This window comes from Coregonus lavaretus (genome assembly GCF_964263955.1).
Source record: "Coregonus lavaretus genome assembly, chromosome: 11".
NCBI lineage: Eukaryota > Metazoa > Chordata > Actinopteri > Salmoniformes > Salmonidae > Coregonus > Coregonus lavaretus.
In genome coordinates, this window is record NC_139998.1 from 59,212,244 (window position 1) to 59,235,015 (window position 22,772).

Genomic DNA, 22,772 nt, shown 5'->3' on the forward strand with positions numbered 1-22,772 from the left:
AAATGGAGTAGAGCTGCAGAGACTAAATGGAGTAGAGCTGAATAGACTAAATGGAGTAGAGCTGCAGAGACTAAATGGAGTAGAGCTGAAGAGACTAAATGGAGTAGAGCTGAAGAGACTAAATGGAGTAGAGCTGAAGAGACTAAATGGAGTAGAGCTGAAGAGACTAAATGGAGTAGAGCTGAAGAGACTAAATGGAGTAGAGCTGAAGAGACTAAATGGAGTAGAGCTGAAGAGACTAAATGGAGTAGAGCTGCAGAGACTAAATGGAGTAGAGCTGCAGAGACTAAATGGAGTAGAGCTGCAGAGACTAAATGGAGTAGAGCTGAAGAGACTAAATGGAGTAGAGCTGAAGAGACTAAATGGAGTAGAGCTGAAGAGACTAAATGGAGTAGAGCTGAAGAGACTAAATGGAGTAGAGCTGAAGAGACTAAATGGAGCAGAGCTGCAGAGACTAAATGGAGTAGAGCTGCAGAGACTAAATGGAGTAGAGCTGAAGAGACTAAATGGAGTAGAGCTGAAGAGACTAAATGGAGTAGAGCTGAAGAGACTAAATGGAGTAGAGCTGCAGAGACTAAATGGAGTAGAGCTGCAGAGACTAAATGGAGTAGAGCTGCAGAGACTAAATGGAGTAGAGCTGCAGAGACTAAATGGAGTAGAGCTGAATAGACTAAATGGAGTAGAGCTGCAGAGACTAAATGGAGTAGAGCTGAATAGACTAAATGGAGTAGAGCTGAATAGACTAAATGGAGTAGAGCTGAAGAGACTAAATGGAGTAGAGCTGAAGAGACTAAATGGAGTAGAGCTGAATAGACTAAATGGAGTAGAGCTGAAGAGACTAAATGGAGTAGAGCTGCAGAGACTAAATGGAGTAGAGCTGCAGAGACTAAATGGAGTAGAGCTGCAGAGACTAAATGGAGTAGAGCTGAATAGACTAAATGGAGTAGAGCTGCAGAGACTAAATGGAGTAGAGCTGAATAGACTAAATGGAGTAGAGCTGAAGAGACTAAATGGAGTAGAGCTGAAGAGACTAAATGGAGTAGAGCTGAATAGACTAAATGGAGTAGAGCTGAAGAGACTAAATGGAGTAGAGCTGCAGAGACTAAATGGAGTAGAGCTGAATAGACTAAATGGAGTAGAGCTGCAGAGACTAAATGGAGTAGAGCTGAATAGACTAAATGGAGTAGAGCTGAAGAGACTAAATGGAGTAGAGCTGAAGAGACTAAATGGAGTAGAGCTGAAGAGACTAAATGGAGTAGAGCTGAAAAGACTAAATGGAGTAGAGCTGAAGAGACTAAATGGAGTAGAGCTGAAGAGACTAAATGGAGTAGAGCTGCAGAGACTAAATGGAGTAGAGCTGCAGAGACTAAATGGAGTAGAGCTGCAGAGACTAAATGGAGTAGAGCTGAAGAGACTAAATGGAGTAGAGCTGAAGAGACTAAATGGAGTAGAGCTGAAGAGACTAAATGGAGTAGAGCTGAAGAGACTAAATGGAGTAGAGCTGAAGAGACTAAATGGAGTAGAGCTGAAGAGACTAAATGGAGTAGAGCTGCAGAGACTAAATGGAGTAGAGCTGAAGAGACTAAATGGAGCAGAGCTGCAGAGACTAAATGGAGTAGAGCTGCAGAGACTAAATGGAGTAGAGCTGAAGAGACTAAATGGAGTAGAGCTGAAGAGACTAAATGGAGTAGAGCTGAAGAGACTAAATGGAGTAGAGCTGCAGAGACTAAATGGAGTAGAGCTGCAGAGACTAAATGGAGTAGAGCTGCAGAGACTAAATGGAGTAGAGCTGCAGAGACTAAATGGAGTAGAGCTGAATAGACTAAATGGAGTAGAGCTGCAGAGACTAAATGGAGTAGAGCTGAATAGACTAAATGGAGTAGAGCTGAATAGACTAAATGGAGTAGAGCTGAAGAGACTAAATGGAGTAGAGCTGAAGAGACTAAATGGAGTAGAGCTGAATAGACTAAATGGAGTAGAGCTGCAGAGACTAAATGGAGTAGAGCTGCAGAGACTAAATGGAGTAGAGCTGAATAGACTAAATGGAGTAGAGCTGCAGAGACTAAATGGAGTAGAGCTGAATAGACTAAATGGAGTAGAGCTGAAGAGACTAAATGGAGTAGAGCTGAAGAGACTAAATGGAGTAGAGCTGAAGAGACTAAATGGAGTAGAGCTGCAGAGACTAAATGGAGTAGAGCTGCAATGTAATGTTGTCCCTCAACTACATCCATTATCTAAACAGGTTTACACCATCAGCATTACCCGTTGGTCATGTTGTCTTAAAGCATTTGTACACGAGAGGGCGTGCTAAACAACTTCTTTAGCCCGGTACGAGGCGGATCAGAGTACCATAGATCAGCACAGCCGTGCTAAACAAGCTGTTTTGCACAACCTCGATTGTACAATTGCTTTTCTACAACGGTTAACCTATTACATAAAGCTACATAGGCTAATATTTCATCCCTCAATGAAAACATAGGCCTAGTCCTGACATATCTATGGTTGCTAGCCAAGCCGGCTGGCCGTTCATTCTATCGGTTAGGTTGTCAGGGACGCCACCCAGACGTTAAGTATTTCTGTTCTATATCTATGGACCCAGTAGTTAGTTCTAAATGTTCCGTTGCCATGCTGGCTGGCTCTTATCCCTCGCTCGCTAGCTAGCCAACTACGGCTAACACAGTCAGGTCAAACAGTGCAGCCAGAATAACAGCAAAGTAGCTGCATTTGAGTTTGTTTAAGCTGTTTTCTAGTGACATTTATTTGGATACATCGATAACAATGAGCTAATGATGCGCAATTTTGCCTGGCATAGAAAATGTGCTCTATCGTCAGGACGCTGTTGTTCAGAGGAGCTAGCCAACAACACAGCTAACGCAATCACTTCAGAGGAGCTAGCCAACAACACAGCTAACGCAATCCCTTCAGAGGAGCTAGCCAACAACACAGCTAACGCAATCACTTCAGAGGAGCTAGCCAACAACACAGCTAACGCAATCACTTCAGAGGAGCTAGCCAACAACACAGCTAACGCAATCACTTCAGAGGAGCTAGCCAACAACACAGCTAACGCAATCACTTCAAACTGAAGCTGGTAAGACAGCAAACTAGCTGCATTTCATGTCGTTTTACCAGTTTTTCTATTGACATTTCATTGTATATATAAAAATGATGCTGATTCGTGATTTCGACTAGCTGAGAAAATATATCAGTCTCTTCCTGAATATTGAAACAATGTTGCAAATGTCGAGAGACAGACAGCAATGTTTGTACAAACCCCCGTTATTGCAAACCAAATGTTAGGCTAGAAGCCAGGGCAAATAATGTCTAGATGCTTTTTACAGTGGAGATCAAGTTAATGAATTGGCTGTCTGGGCTGATGGGACAGTGGATGGGCAGGGATTTCTCAGATGAAACAGAAAACAAGATGCCAATTTCTGGTCCTCTGTAGCTCAGCTGGTAGAGCATGGCGCTTGTAACGCCAGGGTAGTGGGTTCGATCCCCGGGACCACCCATACACACAAAAAAAATGTATGCACGCATGACTGTAAGTCGCTTTGGATAAAAGCGTCTGCTAAATGGCATATTATATTATTATTATTATTATTATTATTATTATTATTATTATATTCTTATTCTGCGTCATAGGCTTACCCGTGATAAACAGGTTTTTTAGTATGGCTTAGAACGCAATGATTTTGACCAACCTGTTTTAGAAACTACAATCCATTATCTAAACAGGTTAACACCATCATCATCACCCGTGGGTCCCAGTGGCATGGCACAGATTTTTACAGCTATGGTGACTGACTATGTAGGCTACTTACCATCTGCAGGGCTGAGATCTCAAAACCTGCTGCTGAGATGGAGTGGAGGATCTTTCCTGTCAGGGCTGTGGACACAGAGAGAGACAGGAGGTTCATGACATAACAGATCTGGGCCTGGATGTGGTCAGGACTGCTCTGCCAGGGGGCAGTACACTAGTCAGCCGGTAGACTGACAGCAGGCTACAGACAGACCCTCCACCATTATATGTGGTCCTCTGTAGCTCAGCTGGTAGAGCACGGCGCTTGGATAAAAGCGTCTGCTAAATGGCATATTATTATTATTATCCTGCATAGCTTCAGTTATCAGATTATCCCATCAAAGACAGAGGTTGTGACCCAAATGACACCCCATCTTCCTTATATCAGGGATGGGAAATACTCCAGTCCCCGGGGGCCTGAATGGTGTCACACTTTTGGCCCAGCCCCAGCTAACACACCTGACTCCAATAATCAACTGGTCAAAATATTCAGTTTAGATTCTAAATGAGTTTAATCAGCTGTGTTTGCTAGGGATGGGGGGGAAAGTGTGACACCGCTCTGGTCCCCGAGGACTGGAGTATTTCCCATCCCTATATGGTGGGGGAGGTCTGTCGAATGCTCAGTCTGCTCTGCTCTCACGTGGTTGGCCAGTCTGCTCTGCTCTCACGTGGTTGGCCAGGGACCTTGGCAAAGTCTCAGCTCATTCAACAAATAGCTGCAGATGACCCTATGCCTGTTATCTCTGATGGCAATGACCTGAATACCCCTCTGACTTTAAATCTCATAGGGGGCTTGGGCTAATGCACCTAAATGTGACAAGTATGATTTAAAAAATGGACACAATGGACATTTGGGTTCAGGACTCATGTCCTGACCTTCTGGTTCTCTCAGAAACATGGTTAAATGGTTCTGTCTCTGATAAAGACATTAAAGTAAATGATTATAATGTATTATAATGTATTTAGATGTGACATATTACAGGAAGGGGGAGGAGTGGCCATATGCTGTATGGCAAATCTACACTGAACAAAAATATAAATGTAATATGCAACAATTTCAAAGATTTTACTGAGTTACAGTTCATATAAGGAAATCAGTTAATTGAAATAAATTCATTAGGCCCTAACCTCTGGATTTCACATGACTGGGAATACAGATATTCATCTGTAGGTCACAAATACCTTTAAAAAAAAGGTAGGGGTGTGGATCAGAAAGCCAGTCAGTATCTGGTGTGACCACAATTTGCTTCATGCAGCGCGACACATCTCCTTCACATAGAGTTGATCAGGCTGTTGATTGTGGCCTGTGGAATGTTGTCCCACTCCTCTTCAATGGCTGTGCGAAGTTGCTGGATATCGGCGGGAACTGGAACACGCTGTCATACACGTCGAGCCAGAGCATCCCAAACATGCTCAATGAGAGACATGTCTGGTGAGTATGCAGTCCATGGAAGAACAGGGACATTTTCAGCTTTCAGGAATTGTGTACAGATCCTTGCTATATGGGGCCGTGCATTATCATGCTGAAACATGAGGTGATGGCGGCGGATGAATGGCACGACAATGGGCCTGAGGATCTCGTCACGGTATCTGCATGTGTGCATTCAAATTGCCATAGAAAAAATGCAATTGTGTTCGTTGTCCGAACCTTATGCCTGCCCATACCATAACCCCACCGCCACCATGGGGAACTCTGTTGACATCAGCAAACTGCTCGCCATACACACTGTCACTCCTGAGTGGCGCAGTGGTCTAAGGCACTGCATCGCAGTGCTAACTGTGCCACTAGAGATCCTGGTTCGAATCCAGGCTCTGTCGCAGCCGGCCGCGACCGGGAGACTCATGGGCGGCGCACAATTGGCCCAGCGTCGTCCAGGGTAGGGGAGGGAATGGCCGGCAGGGATGTAGCTCAGTTGATAGAGCATGGCGTTTGCAACGCCAAGGTTGTGGGTTTGATTCCCACGGGGGGCCAGTATAAAAAAATATATATATATTCACTAACTGTAAGTCGCTCTGGATAAGAGCGTCTGCTAAATGACTAAAATGTAAAATGTAATGTAAATGTCTGCCATCTGCCCTGTAGAGTTAAAACCTTAATTAATCCGTGAAGAGCACACTTCTCCAGCGTGCCAGTGGCCATCGAAGGTGAGCATTTGCCCACTGAAGTCATTTACGACGCCAAATTGCAGTCAGGTCAAGACCCTGGTGAGGACGACGAGCACGCAGATGAGCTTCCCTGAGACGGTTTCTGACAGTTTGTGCAGAAATTCTTCGATTCTTCGGATGTGGTGGTCCTGGGCTGGCGTGGTTACACGTGGTCTGTGGTTGTGAGGCCAGTTGGATGTACTGCCAAATTCTCTAAAATGACGTTGGAGGCAGCTTATGGTAGAGAAATTAACATTGAATTCCTGCAGTCAGCATGCCAATTGCACGCTCCCTCAAAACTTGAGACATCTGTGGCATTGTGTTGTGTGACAAAACTGCACATTTTAGAGTGGCCTCATGTAGCGCGACACATCTCCTTTGTATAAGAGTGGCCTTTTATTGTCCCCAGCACAAGGTGCACCTGTGTAATTATCATGCTGTTTAATCAGCTTCTTGATATGCCACACCTGTCAGGTGGATGGATTATTTTGGCAAAGGAGAAATGCTCACTAACAGGGATGTAAACAAATTTGCGCACAACATTTGAGAGAAATAAGCTTTTTGTGCTTATGGAGAAACAGGGTTGTTTAATGCTGGAGACTCAACGTGTATCCACAGAGTTGGGTAAATCAGCCTTTTCCTACCAGGCCCCTATCTTGTGGAATAATCTCCAAGTAACGTTTCATTTGGATGTGTTGTAGTCTCGGGGTCAGTTTAGGAGAAAAGGATTTATATATTGATAAATGTGTTTGTTTTGTTTGATTGTTTATTGTGTATATCATATTTGATATTTATTTAATTTTGTGTTTTATTTTACGTATAATTTTCTTTTCTGTATTGTTCCCAGGACACATTTGCAAATGAGACCTAGGTCTCAATTTGTTTTTCCCTGGTTAAATAAAAAAAAGTGAATAATGACTATTATTTTGCTAGCTAACCAGCCAGCCAGCCAGCCAGCCCAGAGAGAGCATTGCATTTGTCGGGTTTGTAGTCGACTTGAGCTGTAACAGATTTCCACAACGATTGTTACATGTTGCTACCAACCTTATTATAATGACAAAATTAAAGATTTGTTAACAAAAAATATTGTTCTCACATATTAGTGTTATGTAACACTGTAAATTATAGGAATGAGTGGCTTTGGGTGGATTTCTCCTTTAAGACATTTGCTAGAATCTATGTTGTGCCTTTAGATTAAGAGAAAATTAATAACGAAGGAATCATTTTACACTTCTCTCAATGACTTCTCAAACCCCAAATACCGGCCTGGTCAGCCTGGTCTGCTTCGCAAGCGTTCCCGGATGTCTGGCGATGTTGTGCCTCTGGGTTTAGAAAGTCTGTGACTGGACTGTAGGAGACAGTGGATGCATCCCAAACGGCATCCTATTCACTATATAGTGCACTACTTTAGACCAGAGTCCTATGGGCCAGTGGTCCCAGACAGAGAGCCGAGGCTAAACTCTAGAAGCTCTGAGAGGATATACAGTGCCTTCGGGAAGTATTCAGACCCCTTCACTTTTTCCACATTTGTTTACGTTACAGCCTTATCATAAAATTGATTAAATTGTTTTCCCCCCTCATCAATCTTCACACAATACCCCATAATGACAAAGCAAAAACAGGTTTTTAGAACATTTTGCAAAAATAAAATAAAAACTGAAATATCGCATTTACATAAGTATTCAGACCCTTTAATCAGTACTTTGTTGAAGCACCTTTGGCAGCGATTACAGCCTCCAGTCTTCTTGGGTATGATGCTACAAGCTTGGCACACCTGTATTTGGGGAGTTTCTCCCATTCTTCTCTGCAGATCCTCTCAAGCTCTGTCAGGTTGGAGGGGGAGCGTTGCCTCACAGCTATTTTCAGGTCTCTCCAATCAATTTCAATCAATCAATTTTATTTTATATAGCCCTTCTTACATCAGCTAATATCTCGAAGTGCTGTACAGAAACCCAGCCTAAAACCCCAAACAGCTAGTAATGCAGGTGTAGAAGCACGGTGGCTAGGAAAAACTCCCTAGAAAGGCAAAACCTAGGAAGAAACCTAGAGAGGAACCAGGCTATGAGGGGTGGCCAGTCCTCTTCTGGCTGTGCCGGGTGGAGATTATAACAGAACCATGCCAAGATGTTCAAAAATGTTCATAAGTGACAAGCATGGTCAAATAATAATCAGGAATAAATCTCAGTTGGCTTTTCATAGCCGATCATTAGAGTTTAAAACAGCAGGTCTGGGACAGGTAGGGGTTCCATAACCGCAGGCAGAACAGTTTAAACTGGAATAGCAGCAAGGCCAGGCGGACTGGGGATAGCAAGGAGTCACCACGGCCGGTAGTCCCGACGTATGGTCCTAGGGCTCAGGTCTCTCAGTTGGCTTTTCATAGCCGATCATTTAGAGTTGAAAACAGCAGGTCTGGGACAGGTAGGGGTTTCGTAGCCGCAGGCAGAACAGTTGAAACTGGAATAGCAGCAAGGCCAGGCGGACTGGGGGCAGCAGGGTGTCATCATGCCCGGTAGTCCTGACGTATGGTCCTAGGGCTCAGGTTCTCAGAGAGAAAGAGAGAACGAGAGAATTAGAGAGAGCATACTTAAATTCACACAGGACACTGGATAAGACAGGAGAAGTACTCCAGGTATAACCAACTAACCCCAGCCCCCCGACACATAAACTACTGCAGCATAAATACTGGAGGCTGAGACAGGAGCGGTCCGGAGACACTGTGGCCCCATCCGAAGAAACCCCCGGACAGGGCCAAACAGGAAGGATATAACCCCACCCACTCCGCCAAAGCACAGCCCCCGCACCACTAGAGGGATATCCCCAACCACCAACTTACAATCCTGAGACAAGGCCGAGTATAGCCCACAGAGGTCTCCACCACAGCACAAACCAAGGGGGGGGGGGGGCGCCAACCCAGACAGGAAGATCACGTCAGTAACTCAACCCACTCAAGTGACGCACCCCTCCCAGGGACGGCATGAAAGAGCACCAGCAGGCCAGTGACTCAGCCCCTGCAACAGGGTTAGAGGCAGAGAACCCCAGTGGAGAGGGGAACCGGCCTGGCAGAGACAGCAAGGGCTGTTCGTTGCTCCAGCCTTTCCGTTCACCTTCACACTCCTGGGCCAGACTACACTCAATCATATGACCTACTGAAGAGATAAGTCTTCAGTAAAGACTTAAAGGTTGAGACCGAGTCTGCGTCTCTCACATGGGTAGGCAGACTGTTCCATAAAAATGGAGATCTATAGGAGAAAGCCCTGCCTCCCGCTGTTTGCTTAGAAATTCTAGGGACAATTAGGAGGCCTGCGTCTTGTGACCGTAGCGTACGTATTGGTATGTACGGCAGGACCAACTCGGAAAGATAGGTAGGAGCAAGCCCATGTAACGCTTTATAGGTTAACAGTAAAACCTTGAAATCAGCCCTTGCCTTAACAGGAAGCCAGTGTAGGGAAGCTAGCACTGGAGTAATATGATCAAATTTCTTGGTTCTAGTCAGGATTCTAGCAGCCGTATTTAGCACTAACTGAAGTTTATTTAGTGCTTTATCCGGGTAGCCGGAAAATAGAGCATTGCAGTAGTCTAATCTAGAAGTAACAAATGCATGGATTAATTTTTCTGCATCATTTTTGGACAGAAAATTTCTGATTTTTGCAATGTTACGTAGATGGAAAAAAGCTGTCCTTGAAACAGTCTTGATATGTTCGTCAAAAGAGAGATCAGGGTCAAGAGTAACGCCTAGGTCCTTCACAGTTTTATTTGAGACGACTTTACAACCATCAAGATGAATTGTCAGATTTAACAGAAGATCTCTTTGTTTCTTGGGACCTAGAACAAGCATCTCTGTTTTGTCCGAGTTTAAAAGTAAAAAGTTTTCAGCCATCCACTTCCTTATGTCTGAAACACAGGCTTCTAGCGAGGGCAATTTTGGGGCTTCACCATGCTTCATTGAAATGTACAGCTGTGTGTCATCCGCATAGCAGTGAAAGTTAACATTATGTTTTCGAATAACATCCCCAAGAGGTAAAATATATAGTGAAAACAATAGTGGTCCTAAAACGGAACCTTGAGGAACACCGAAATGTACAGTTGATTTGTCGGAGGACAGACCATTCACAGAGACAAACTGATAAAATCCAGAGATGTTCCATCAGGTTCTATAATATAATGATATGGCATTTAGCAGAAGCTTTTATCCAAAGCGACTTTCAGTCATGTGTGCATACATTTTTAAGTATGGGTGGTCCCGGGGATCGAACCCACTACCCTGGTGTTACAAGCGCCACGCTCTTCCAATTGAGCTACAGAGGACCACCGGTCTCTGGCTGGGCCACTCAAAGACATTCAGAGACTTGTCCCGAAGCCACTCCTGCGTTGTCTTGGCTGTGTGCTTAGGGTCGTTGTCCTGTTGGAAGGTGAACCTTCGCCCCAGTCTGAGGTCCTGAGCACTCTGGAGCAGGTTTTCATCAAGGATCTCTGTACTTTGCTCTGTTCATCTTTCCCTCGATCCTGACTAGTCTCCCAGTCCCTGCCACTGAAAAACATCCCCACAGCATGATGCTGCCACCAACATGCTTCACCGTAGGGATGGTGCCAGATTTCCTCCAGATGTGACGCTTGGCATTCAGGCCAGAGTTTAATCGTGGTTTCATCAGACCAGAGAATCTTGTTTCTGAGAGTATTTAGGTGCCTTTTGGCAAACTCCAAGCGGGCTGTCATGTGCCTTTTACTGAGGAGTGGCTTCCGTCTGGCCACTCTACCATAAAGGCCTGATTGGTGGAGTGCTGCAGAGATGGTTGTCCTTCTGGAAGTTTCTCCCATCTCCACAGAGGAACTCTGGAGCTCTGTCAGAGTGACCATCGGGTTCTTGGTCACCTCCCTGACCAAGGCCCTTCTCCCCCGATTGCTCAGTTTGGCCAGGCAGCCAGCTCTAGGAAGAGTCTTGGTGGTTCCAAACTTCTTCCATTTAAGAACAATGGAGGCCACTGTGTTCTTGGGGACCTTCAATGCTGAAGATATTTTTTGGTACCCTTCCCCAGATCTGTGCCTCGACACAATCCTGTCTCAGAGCTCTACGGACAATTCCTTCAACCTCATGGCATGGTTTTTGCTCTGACATGCACTGTCAACTGTGGGACCTTATATAGACAAGTGTGTGACTTTCCAAATCATGTCCAATCAATGTAATTTACCACAGGTGGACTCCAATCCAGTTGTAGAAACATCTCAAGGATGATCAATGGAAACAGGATACACTTGAGCTCAATTTCGAGTCTCATAGCAAAGGGTCTCAATACTTATGTAAATAAGGTATTTCTGTTTTTTATTTTTTGATAAATCTGCAAAAATGTCTAAAAACCTGTTTACGCTTTGTCATTATGGGGTATGTGTGTAGATTGATGAGGATTTGTATTTTTTAAATGTATTTTAGAATAAGGCTGTAACGTAACAAAATGTGGAAAAAGTCAAGGGGTCTGAATACTTTCCGAATGTGCTGTATATATACTGTATATACTGTACACAACACTGGAGAAGACATGAGTGACACCACAACCACCTCACAGGAACTACTAGACAGACAATACAGACAGACAATACAGACAGACAATACAGACAGACAATACAGACAGACAATACAGACAGACAATACAGACAGAAAGGCAGGCAGGCAGGCAGGCAGGCAGGCAGGCAGGCAGGCAGGCAGACAGACAGACAGACAGACAATACAGACAGACAATACAGACAGACAGACAGACAGACAATACAGACAGACAATACAGACAGACAATACAGACAGACAGACAGACAGACAGACAATACAGACAATACAGACAGACAATACAGACAGACAGACAGACAGACAGACAGACAATACAGACAGACAGACAGACAGACAATACAGACAGACAATACAGACAGACAGACAGACAGACAGACAGACAGACAGACAGACAGACAGACAGACAGACAGACAGACAGACAGACAGACAGACAGACAGACAGACAGACAGACAGACAGACAGGAACTACGACCTCATAAATGACTTGGTGTAAAAGTCAATGATTGTTTCTATTTCTTTATACGTCTCCTATTTATAGGAAATACAGCAATAAAAAGTGCTACTGAATGAATACTTAATGTAAGGAACAAAGTCAATACATGATGTCCAGATGAGCTAATCAATCTGGATTCACTCATCCAAATAGCCACTGAATAGCAGCATATAAATACAATGGCATTTCTGTATATGATTTCTGCATAAAGCACAGTTGTTTGGTGTTACATTTGCAACATATTACTAACAACCTGATAAGAAACAGTAATAGCTGAGTCCACTGTGAACGGCAAACAGGTGCCATTTCAAAACCCATTTCTCTGTTTGCTATAGCAGCCGCCGATAGACTGCTATACACGTCTAGCTGTTTGGTCACGCCTGGGTTATCAGTGTATTACACCTTCGCTCTCCCCAAGCAGCAGCCAGCCTGCCTCCAACAGAACAGGCCCCAGCATCGCCTCCTCCCTCGTCACATCAGCTCTCTCCCTTCCCACCTCCACAGTCCCCCAATCCCAACTGGCACTGTTGCTAGGAGATCAGGTTCTGGGTGCCTAGCAACAGATGTTTCTCTATTCCAGTCATGACTGAGCACAAATTTTGTCACGACTCACCTCCCATTGGTTGAAGATTGCAGACAGATGAAGCTAGCCTCCCCTCAACTGACCCTTTACTAACGCCTTGGTTACTGTTGCAACCTTGGACAACATTTTCCCAGGAAGCCCAATTCCCTCACAATGATCTCAAACTGTGTTTCTAATACACAATTAAATCAAACACAGACTACCCCTTGCTAATCAAAAAACGATTGGGTATGTTGTGGTGGACTGTCATTACAATCGCTTCACGGGAACCTGTTCAAATGATGTTTGTAGTCTAGCTAGCCACTGAACGGCTCTGGATTCACTGTCAGCATGCAGTCAAAGCTATGACCACTTTTGGAACGAACTAACGTTAGTGCTCTCAATTTTTATTTTTTTTATTTCACCTTTATTTAACCAGGTAAGCCAGGTAAAATCATATCCTGATGTCAACAGCAGATGGGAGTTGTATTCATAACATTGCTAACTTAGCTAGCTAACATACATTGAGAAAACAAGTTATATTAAGGTGCTAGCTAGCTAGCGTTAGCAACATTTGGTGGTCAATGAGACTGAGAGCTAACCAGCTGAGCTAGCAAACAAAGTAACAAAAGTATAATTTAGGATTAGAAAAATACTTCATTAGGCTGTGGATTTCAGGAATCACAGTAGCAAGTACTCCTGATGCACTGTTCAATTATTTAGCCATTTAAACATCATTTTGTTGAAGAAAACTCAGTTTTTGCCATAGCCCTCACTGGCTTTCATGCCCTATGGGCCCCGGTGTAAAGTAGTGCACTACGTAGGGAATAGGGTGCCATTCTCTGGTCTAAAGTAGTGCACTACGTAGGGAATAGGGTGCCATTCTCTGGTCTAAAGTAGTGCACTACGTAGGGAATAGGGTGCCATTCTCTGGTCTAAAGTAGTGCACTACGTAGGGAATAGGGTGCCATTCTCTGGTCTAAAGTAGTGCACTACGTAGGGAATAGGGTGCCATTTGGGACGCAGCTCTGAATCCGGACTTACAGCCAAGGTGTGGTCTGACTCTGCATGGCCTTCCAGTATCCATGTGGACTTCGTCCAAGGAGGCAGTGGGGCAAGGATAGGTTAAAGAACAGTTGTATCTCTGGCAGGCTGCCTATCCAGTACAGTGTAACTGTAAGGTCCCCTTGTCCACCGTGGTATCCCCTACCTAAACAAGCCCCTGTCTCTCTCTGCTACACACGTCTATGCTTCTGCTAGCTGAATAGAGAAAACTTTAAAAAGCCTCTAGAGACTAGAGGAAAGATGTTGAACCTATTAGCTAATCCACTTGTCCAATTCCTGTGAGGAATAATAGAGTAATTAACCTTTCCTGATAGTGATCTTAGACTAACATCTAGAGCTAACAATAACAACCTCATGAAAGGCTGCCCTGCTGCTCTGTTCTGCTCTGCTCTACTCTACTCTGTTCTACTGTACTCTGTTCTACTGTACTCTGTTCTACTGTACTCTGTTCTACTCTACTGTACTCTGTTCTGCTCTACTCTGTTCTGCTCTACTCTGTTCTGCTCTACTCTACTCTACTCTACTCTACTCTACTGTACTCTGTTCTACTCTACTGTACTCTGCTCTACTGTACTCTGCTCTGTTCTGCTCTACTGTACTCTGTTCTACTGTACTCTGTTCTACTGTACTCTGTTCTAATCTGCTCTGCTCTCCTCTACTCTGTGCTGCTATGTTCTGCTCTACTCTGTTCTGTTCTGCTCTACTCTGTTCTGTTCTACTCTACTCTGTTCTGTTCTGTTCTACTCTGTTCTGTTCTCCTCTACTCTGTTCTGTTCTCCTCTACTCTGTTCTGTTCTGTTCTACTCTGTTCTGTTCTGCTCTGTTCTGTTCTGCTCTACTCTGTTCTGTTCTACTCTGTTCTCCTCTACTCTGTTCTGTTCTGTTCTACTCTGTTCTGTTCTGCTCTGTTCTGTTCTGCTCTACTCTGTTCTGTTCTGCTCTGTTCTGTTCTGCTCTACTCTGTTCTGTTCTCCTCTACTCTGTGATGCTATGTTCTGCTCTACTCTGCTGTGTTCTGCTCACCCTGGCCGCTCCCAGTGCTCTGAACCAGTCACAGCCAGATCAGTACTGCTTATCTTCCTACAGGCATTACTAGGCAGGCTGTTACTTAGAAACCACCCTCGGCTGGGTTGTAGACAACCGGATGCATCCGGTTTTCAGGGGAAATAGAAAGAGAACCTGTGACACTTTTGGACGTTAACAAGGCGACACTCCATCTTAACTCCTCCTCCACGTTTACTGGATTGGTTGAATAGTGCAGAAGAGAACCTTCCCCAATAGTTTTTGCCCCCCCTAGTCAGGACCAGAAAGAAAGGAATGCCACTCAGGCATTTTCTTTTATGCCTGCAACGTTAGGTTACTCAGAAACAAACCTACAGCTAGATCATAATAGTACTCAGCATGCATAGTAACAGTATGACTGTTTCCATTGTGAACAACACATGAACATTTTCCAATATCTAGGCTATAATAACAAGACCATGATTTATCATGTCCTCCAACAGTATGATACTATCACTTTCTAAAGACTATTTAAAACACCTCTGAAAAAGAGGAAACCTTATTCACTTTCTAAACACTGTTTAAAACACCTCTGAAAAAGAGGAAACCTTATTCACCTTCTAAACACTGTTTAAAACACCACTAAAGAATAGGAAACCTTTGGTGGTATATAGGATTGGCTATATACTAATATGAACAACGCTATAACAATGACTCTAATGAGGGTTACATAAGTCTGAAACAGGTGTAGAATGCAACTAGACAGGGGCCCTGCTCTGATCGGGGGGTGTGTGATTAGTCCCCTCCTGTACTCCCTGTTCACTCATGACTGCGTGGCCGTGCAAGACTCCAACACCATCATTAAGTTTGCTGACGACACGACGGTGGTAGGCCTGATCACCGGCGACAATGAGACGGCCTCCAGGGAAGACGTCAGTGAGCTGGCAGTGTGGTGCCGGGACAACAAACTCTCCCTCGACGTTAGTAAGACCAAGGAGCTGATCGTGAACTACAGGAAACGGGGGGCCGAGCACGCCCACGTTCACATCGACGGGGCTGCAGTGGAGCGGTGTCCAAATTACTAAGGACTTGGACAATGGTCCACACACACGAAATCAGTGGTGAAGAAGGCGTTACAGTGCCTCGTCCCCTTCAGGAGGTTGAACAGATTTGATATGGGCCCTCAAATCCTCAAAAGTTCTACAACTGCACCATTGAGAACATCTTGACTGGCTGCATCACTGCTTGGTATGGCAATAGCACCGGCCTCGATCGCATGGCGCTACAGAGGATGGTGCGGACAGCCCAGTACATCACTGGGGCCGAGCTCCCTGCCATCCAGGACCTCTATACCAGGACAGCCCAGTACATCACTGGGGCCGAGCTCCCTGCCATCCAGGACCTCTGTACCAGGAAAGCCCAGTACATCACTGGGGCTGAACTCCCTGCCATCCAGGACCTCTGTACCAGGCGGTGTGAAAGGAAGGCCCAGAACATTGTGAAAGACTCCAGACACCAATGCCATAGACTGTTCTCTCTGCTTCCGCACCCCAAGCGGTACCAGAGCATCAAGTCTGACACCAACAGGCTCCTGAACAGCTTCTATCCCCAAGCCATAAGACTGATAAATAGCTAACAGAATGGCTACACGGACTATCTGAGTAGACCCTTGTATTATTATTTTTCACTGTCTCTATGTACACTGACTATGTACACTGTCTCTATGCACACTGTCTCTATGCACACTGTCTCTATGTACACTGTCTCTATGCACACTGGCACACTGCCTCTATGCACACTGTCTCTATGTACACTGTCTCTATGCACACTGTCTCTATGCACACTGGCACACTGTATCTATGTACACTGTCTCTATGTACACTGTCTCTATGTACACTGTCTCTATGCACACTGTCTCTATGCACACTGTCTCTATGCACACTGTCTCTATGTACACTGTCTCTATGCACACTGGCACACTGTCTCTATGTACACTGTCTCTATGTACACTGTCTCTATGCACACTGTCTCTATGCACACTGGCACACTGTCTCTATGTACACTGTCTCTATGTACACTGTCTCTATGTACACTGTCTCTATGTACATTGTCTCTATGTACACTGACTCTATGTACACTGTCTCTATGCACACTGTCTCTATGCACACTGTCTCTATGTACACTGTCTCTATGTACACTGACTCTATGCACACTGGCACACTGTCTCTATGTACACTGTCTCTATGTACACTGTCTCTATGCACACTGTCTCTATGCACACTGTCTCTATGCACACTGTCTCTATGCACACTGTCTCTATGTACACTGTCTCTATGTACACTGACTCTATGCACACTGGCACACTGTCTCTATGTACACTGTCTCTATGTACACTGTCTTTATGTACACTGTCTCTATGTACACTGTCTCTATGTACACTGTCTCTATGCACACTGTCTCTATGCACACTGTCTCTATGCACACTGTCTCTATGCACACTGGCACACTGTCTCTATGTACACTGTCTCTATGCACACTGTCTCTATGCACACTGGCACACTGTCTCTATGCACACTGTCTCTATGTACACTGTCTCTATGCACACTCTCTATGCACACTGGCACACTGTCTCTATGCACACTGTCTCTATGCACACTGTCTCTATGTACACTGTCTCTATGCACACTGTCTCTATGCACACTGTCTCTATGTACACTGGCACACTGTCTCTATGTACACTGTCTCTATGTACACTGTCTCTATGTACACTGTCTATATGCACACTGTCTCTATGCACACTGTCTCTATGCACACTGTCTCTATGCACACTGTCTCTATGTACACTGTCTCTATGTACATTGTCTCTATGTACACTGTCTCTATGTACATTGTCTCTATGTACACTGACTCTATGCACACTGGCACACTGTCTCTATGCACACTGTCTCTATGTACACTGTCTCTATGCACACTCTCTATGCACACTGGCACACTGTCTCTATGTACACTGTCTCTATGTACACTGTCTCTATGCACACTGTCTCTATGTACACTGTCTCTATGCACACTGTCTCTATGCACACTGTCTCTATGCACACTGTCTCTATGCACACTGTCTCTATGTACACTGTCTCTATGCACACTGTCTCTATGCACACTGTCTCTATGTACACTGGCACACTGTCTCTATGTACACTGTCTCTATGTACACTGTCTCTATGTACACTGTCTCTATGCACACTGTCTCTATGCACACTGTCTCTATGCACACTGTCTCTATGCACACTGTCTCTATGTACACTGTCTCTATGTACATTGTCTCTATGTACACTGTCTCTATGTACATTGTCTCTATGTACACTGACTCTATGCACACTGGCACACTGTCTCTATGTACACTGTCTCTATGTACACTGTCTCTATGTACACTGACTCTATGCACACTGGCACACTGTCTCTATGTACACTGTCTCTATGTACACTGTCTCTATGCACACTGTCTCTATGTACACTGTCTCTATGCACACTGTCTCTATGTACACTGTCTCTATGCACACTGTCTCTATGTACACTGTCTCTATGCACACTGTCTCTATGTACACTGTCTCTATGCACACTGTCTCTATGCACACTGGCACACTGTCTCTATGTACACTGTCTCTATGTACACTGTCTTTATGTACACTGTCTCTATGTACACTGTCTCTATGCACAATGTCTATATGTACACTGTCTCTATGCACACTGTCTCTATGCACACTGTCTCTATGCACACTGGCACACTGTCTCTATGTACACTGTCTCTATGCACACTGTCTCTATGCACACTGGCACACTGTCTCTATGCACACTGTCTCTATGCACACTGTCTCTATGTACACTGTCTCTATGCACACTGGCACACTGTCTCTATGCACACTGTCTCTATGTACACTGTCTCTATGCACACTGTCTCTATGCACACTGGCACACTGTCTCTATGTACACTGTCTCTATGTACACTGTCTCTATGCACACTGTCTCTATGTACACTGTCTCTATGCACACTTTCTCTATGTACACTGTCTCTATGCACACTGTCTCTATGTACACTGTCTCTATGCACACTGTCTCTATGCACACTGTCTCTATGCACACTGGCACACTGTCTCTATGTACACTGTCTCTATGTACACTGTCTATATGCACACTGTCTCTATGCACACTGTCTCTATGTACACTGTCTCTATGTACACTGACTCTATGCACACTGTCTCTATGCACACTGTCTCTATGTACACTGTCTCTATGTACACTGTCTCTATGCACACTGTCTCTATGTACACTGTCTCTATGCACACTGTCTCTATGCACTCTGTCTCTATGCACACTGTCTCTATGCACACTGTCTCTATGCACACTGTCTCTATGCACACTGTCTCTATGCACACTGTCTCTATGCACACTGGCACACTGTCTCTATGTACACTGTCTCTATGTACACTGTCTCTATGTACACTGTCTCTATGCACACTGTCTCTATGTACACTGTCTCTATGCACACTGGCACACTGTCTCTATGTACACTGTCTCTATGCACACTGGCACACTGTCGCTATGTACACTGTCTCTATGTACACTGTCTCTATGTACACTGTCTCTATGCACACTGTCTCTATGTACACTGTCTCTATGCACACTGTCTCTATGCACACTGTCTCTATGCACACTGGCACACTGTCTCTATGTACACTGTCTCTATGTACACTGGCACACTGACTCTATGTACACTGTCTCTATGCACACTGTCTCTATGTACACTGGCACACTGTCTCTATGTACACTGTCTCTATGTACACTGTCTCTATGCACACTGTATCTATGTACACTGTCTCTATGCACACTGTCTCTATGCACACTGTCTCTATGCACACTGTCTCTATGCACACTGTCTCTATGTACATTGTCTCTATGTACACTGACTCTTATGCACACTCAATCACACACACTCAAACGGACACTCCAACACACTCACACATTTCATTTGCTCACACACACATAACACACAATCATACTGACTCTACACACACGCACACACACTCCCATACGATCCTCATATACGCAACTGCTAATCTGTTTATCATATATCCTGATGCCTAGTCACCTGACCCTTATACATATCTACCTCCATCACTCCAGTATCCCCTTACCCCTATACATATCTACCTCCATCACTCCAGTATCCCTGTCCCCTTACCCCTATACATATCTACCTCCATCACTCCAGTATCCCTGTCCCCTGACCCCTATACATATCTACCTCCATCACTCCAGTATCCCTGTCCCCTTACCCCTATACATATCTACCTCCATCACTCCAGTATCCCTGTCCCCTTACCCCTATACATATCTACCTCCATCACTCCAGTATCCCTGTCCCCTTACCCCTATACATATCTACCTCCATCACTCCAGTATCCCTGTCCCCTTACCCCTATACATATCTACCTCCATCACTCCAGTATCCCTGTCCCCTTACCCCTATACATATCTACCTCCATCACTCCAGTATCCCTGTCCCCTTACCCCTATACATATCTACCTCCATCACTCCAGTATCCCTGTCCCCTTACCCCTATACATATCTACCTCCATCACTCCAGTATCCCTGTCCCCTTACCCCTATACATATCTACCTCCATCACTCCAGTATCCCTGTCCCCTTTCCCTATACATATCTACCTCCATCACTCCAGTATCCCTGTCCCCTTACCCCTATACATATCTACCTCCATCACTCCAGTATCCCTGTCCCCTTACCCCTATACATATCTACCTCCATCACTCCAGTATCCCTGTCCCCTTACCCCTATACATATCTACCTCCATCACTCCAGTATCCCTGTCCCCTTACCCCTATACATATCTACCTCCATCACTCCAGTGTCCCTGTCCCCTTACCCCTATACATATCTACCTCCATCACTCCAGTATCCCTGTCCCCTTACCCCTATACATATCTACCTCCATCACTCCAGTATCCCTGTCCCCTTACCCCTATACATATCTACCTCCATCACTCCAGTATCCCTGTCCCCTTACCCCTATACATATCTACCTCCATCACTCCAGTATCCCTGCACATTGTTAATATGGAACTGACCCTGGAACTGTACATAGCTTACTTACTTTCTTGTATTCTTCTTATTTCTATTCATCCTGTGCTTTTGTTCTACTCTACTTTTTATAAATGTTTTATAGTAAAAAACATGATCACATGACTAACCTACAGCCCCTCTCTCTCTCTCTCTCTCTCTCTCTCTCTCTCTCTCTCTCTCTCTCTCTCTCTCTCTCTTCTCTTCCCCCCCCCCCTCCCTCCCTCCCTCCCTCCCTCCCTCTCTCATCTCTGTCATTAGCTGTTATTGGAGGTTCCCCCTGCTGCTGTAAAAGAAAGCCACCAAGCTCCACATCTCTGACTGCTGAATCTAAATGTTCCGATCCTCTGGGAATTAGCATAGAGTCTGACTGCCAAGGGTTTATTTTAGTACTTTGTTTGGTTTGATCTGTATTGGAAGGTAGCATAGTCGACATAGTGGATGTGTGCAGGTACAGTGTATAAAATCTCATTTTATTTGTCACACGCGGTGAATACAACGGGTGTAGACTTAACCGTGAAATGCTTGTTTATGAGCACTTCCCAACGATGCAGAGTTAATAAATAATAATACAAATACAAATTGTAACACGAGAAATAAAACACACAAGAATTGAGCTATATACAGGGAGTACCAGATCAATGTGGAGCTATATACAGGGAGTACCAGTACCAGATCAATGTGGAGCTATATACAGGGAGTACCAGTACCAGATCAATGTGGAGCTATATACAGGGAGTACCAGTACCAGATCAATGTGGAGCTATATACAGGGAGTACCAGTACCAGATCAATGTGGAGCTATATACAGGGAGTACCAGTACCAGATCAATGTGGAGCTATATACAGGGAGTACCAGTACCAGATCAATGTGGAGCTATATACAGGAAGTACCAGTACCAGATCAATGTGGAGCTATATACAGGGAGTACCAGATCAATGTGGAGCTATATACAGGGAGTACCAGTACCAGATCAATGTGGAGCTATATACAGGGAGTACCAGTACCAGATCAATGTGGAGCTATATACAGGGAGTACCAGTACCAGATCAATGTGGAGCTATATACAGGGAGTACCAGTACCAGATCAATGTGGAGCTATATACAGGGAGTACCAGCACCAGATCAATGTGGAGCTATATACAGGGAGTACCAATACCAGATCAATGTGGAGCTATATACAGGGAGTACCAGTACCAGATCAATGTGGAGCTATATACAGGGAGTACCAGTACCAGATCAATGTGGAGCTATATACAGGGAGTACCAGTACCAGATCAATGTGGAGCTATATACAGGGAGTACCAGTACCAGATCAATGTGGAGCTATATACAGGGAGTACCAGTACCAGATCAATGTGGAGCTATATACAGGGAGTACCAGTACCAGATCAATGTGGAGCTATATACAGGGAGTACCAGTACCAGATCAATGTGGAGCTATATACAGGGAGTACCAGTACCAGATCAATGTGGAGCTATATACAGGGAGTACCAGTACCAGATCAATGTGGAGCTATATACAGGGAGTACCAGTACCAGATCAATGTGGAGCTATATACAGGGAGTACCAGTACCAGATCAATGTGGAGCTATATACAGGGAGTACCAGCACCAGATCAATGTGGAGCTATATACAGGGAGTACCAATACCAGATCAATGTGGAGCTATATACAGGGAGTACCAGTACCAGATCAATGTGGAGCTATATACAGGGAGTACCAGTACCAGATCAATGTGGAGCTATATACAGGGAGTACCAGTACCAGATCAATGTGGAGCTATATACAGGGAGTACCAGTACCAGATCAATGTGGAGCTATATACAGGGAGTACCAGTACCAGATCAATGTGGAGCTATATACAGGGAGTACCAGTACCAGATCAATGTGGAGCTATATACAGGGAGTACCAGTACCAGATCAATGTGGAGCTATATACAGGGAGTACCAGTACCAGATCAATGTGGAGCTATATACAGGGAGTACCAGTACCAGATCAATGTGGAGCTA

At 44.7% G+C, this 22,772-nt stretch overlaps 1 protein-coding gene across 3 annotated transcripts in view; it reads right to left on the minus strand.

The window, feature by feature from the left end:
• nme7 (NME/NM23 family member 7) overlaps positions 1-22,772 on the minus strand; it is a 133,811-nt gene that overhangs the window by 53,848 nt on the left and 57,191 nt on the right. For all 3 annotated transcript variants that reach the window (XM_084172012.1, XM_084172011.1, XM_084172010.1), the window contains one exon: positions 3,825-3,889. In XM_084172012.1, coding sequence (XP_084028138.1) covers positions 3,825-3,889 — 65 coding nt within the window. The remainder of the gene's footprint in view (positions 1-3,824; positions 3,890-22,772) is intronic.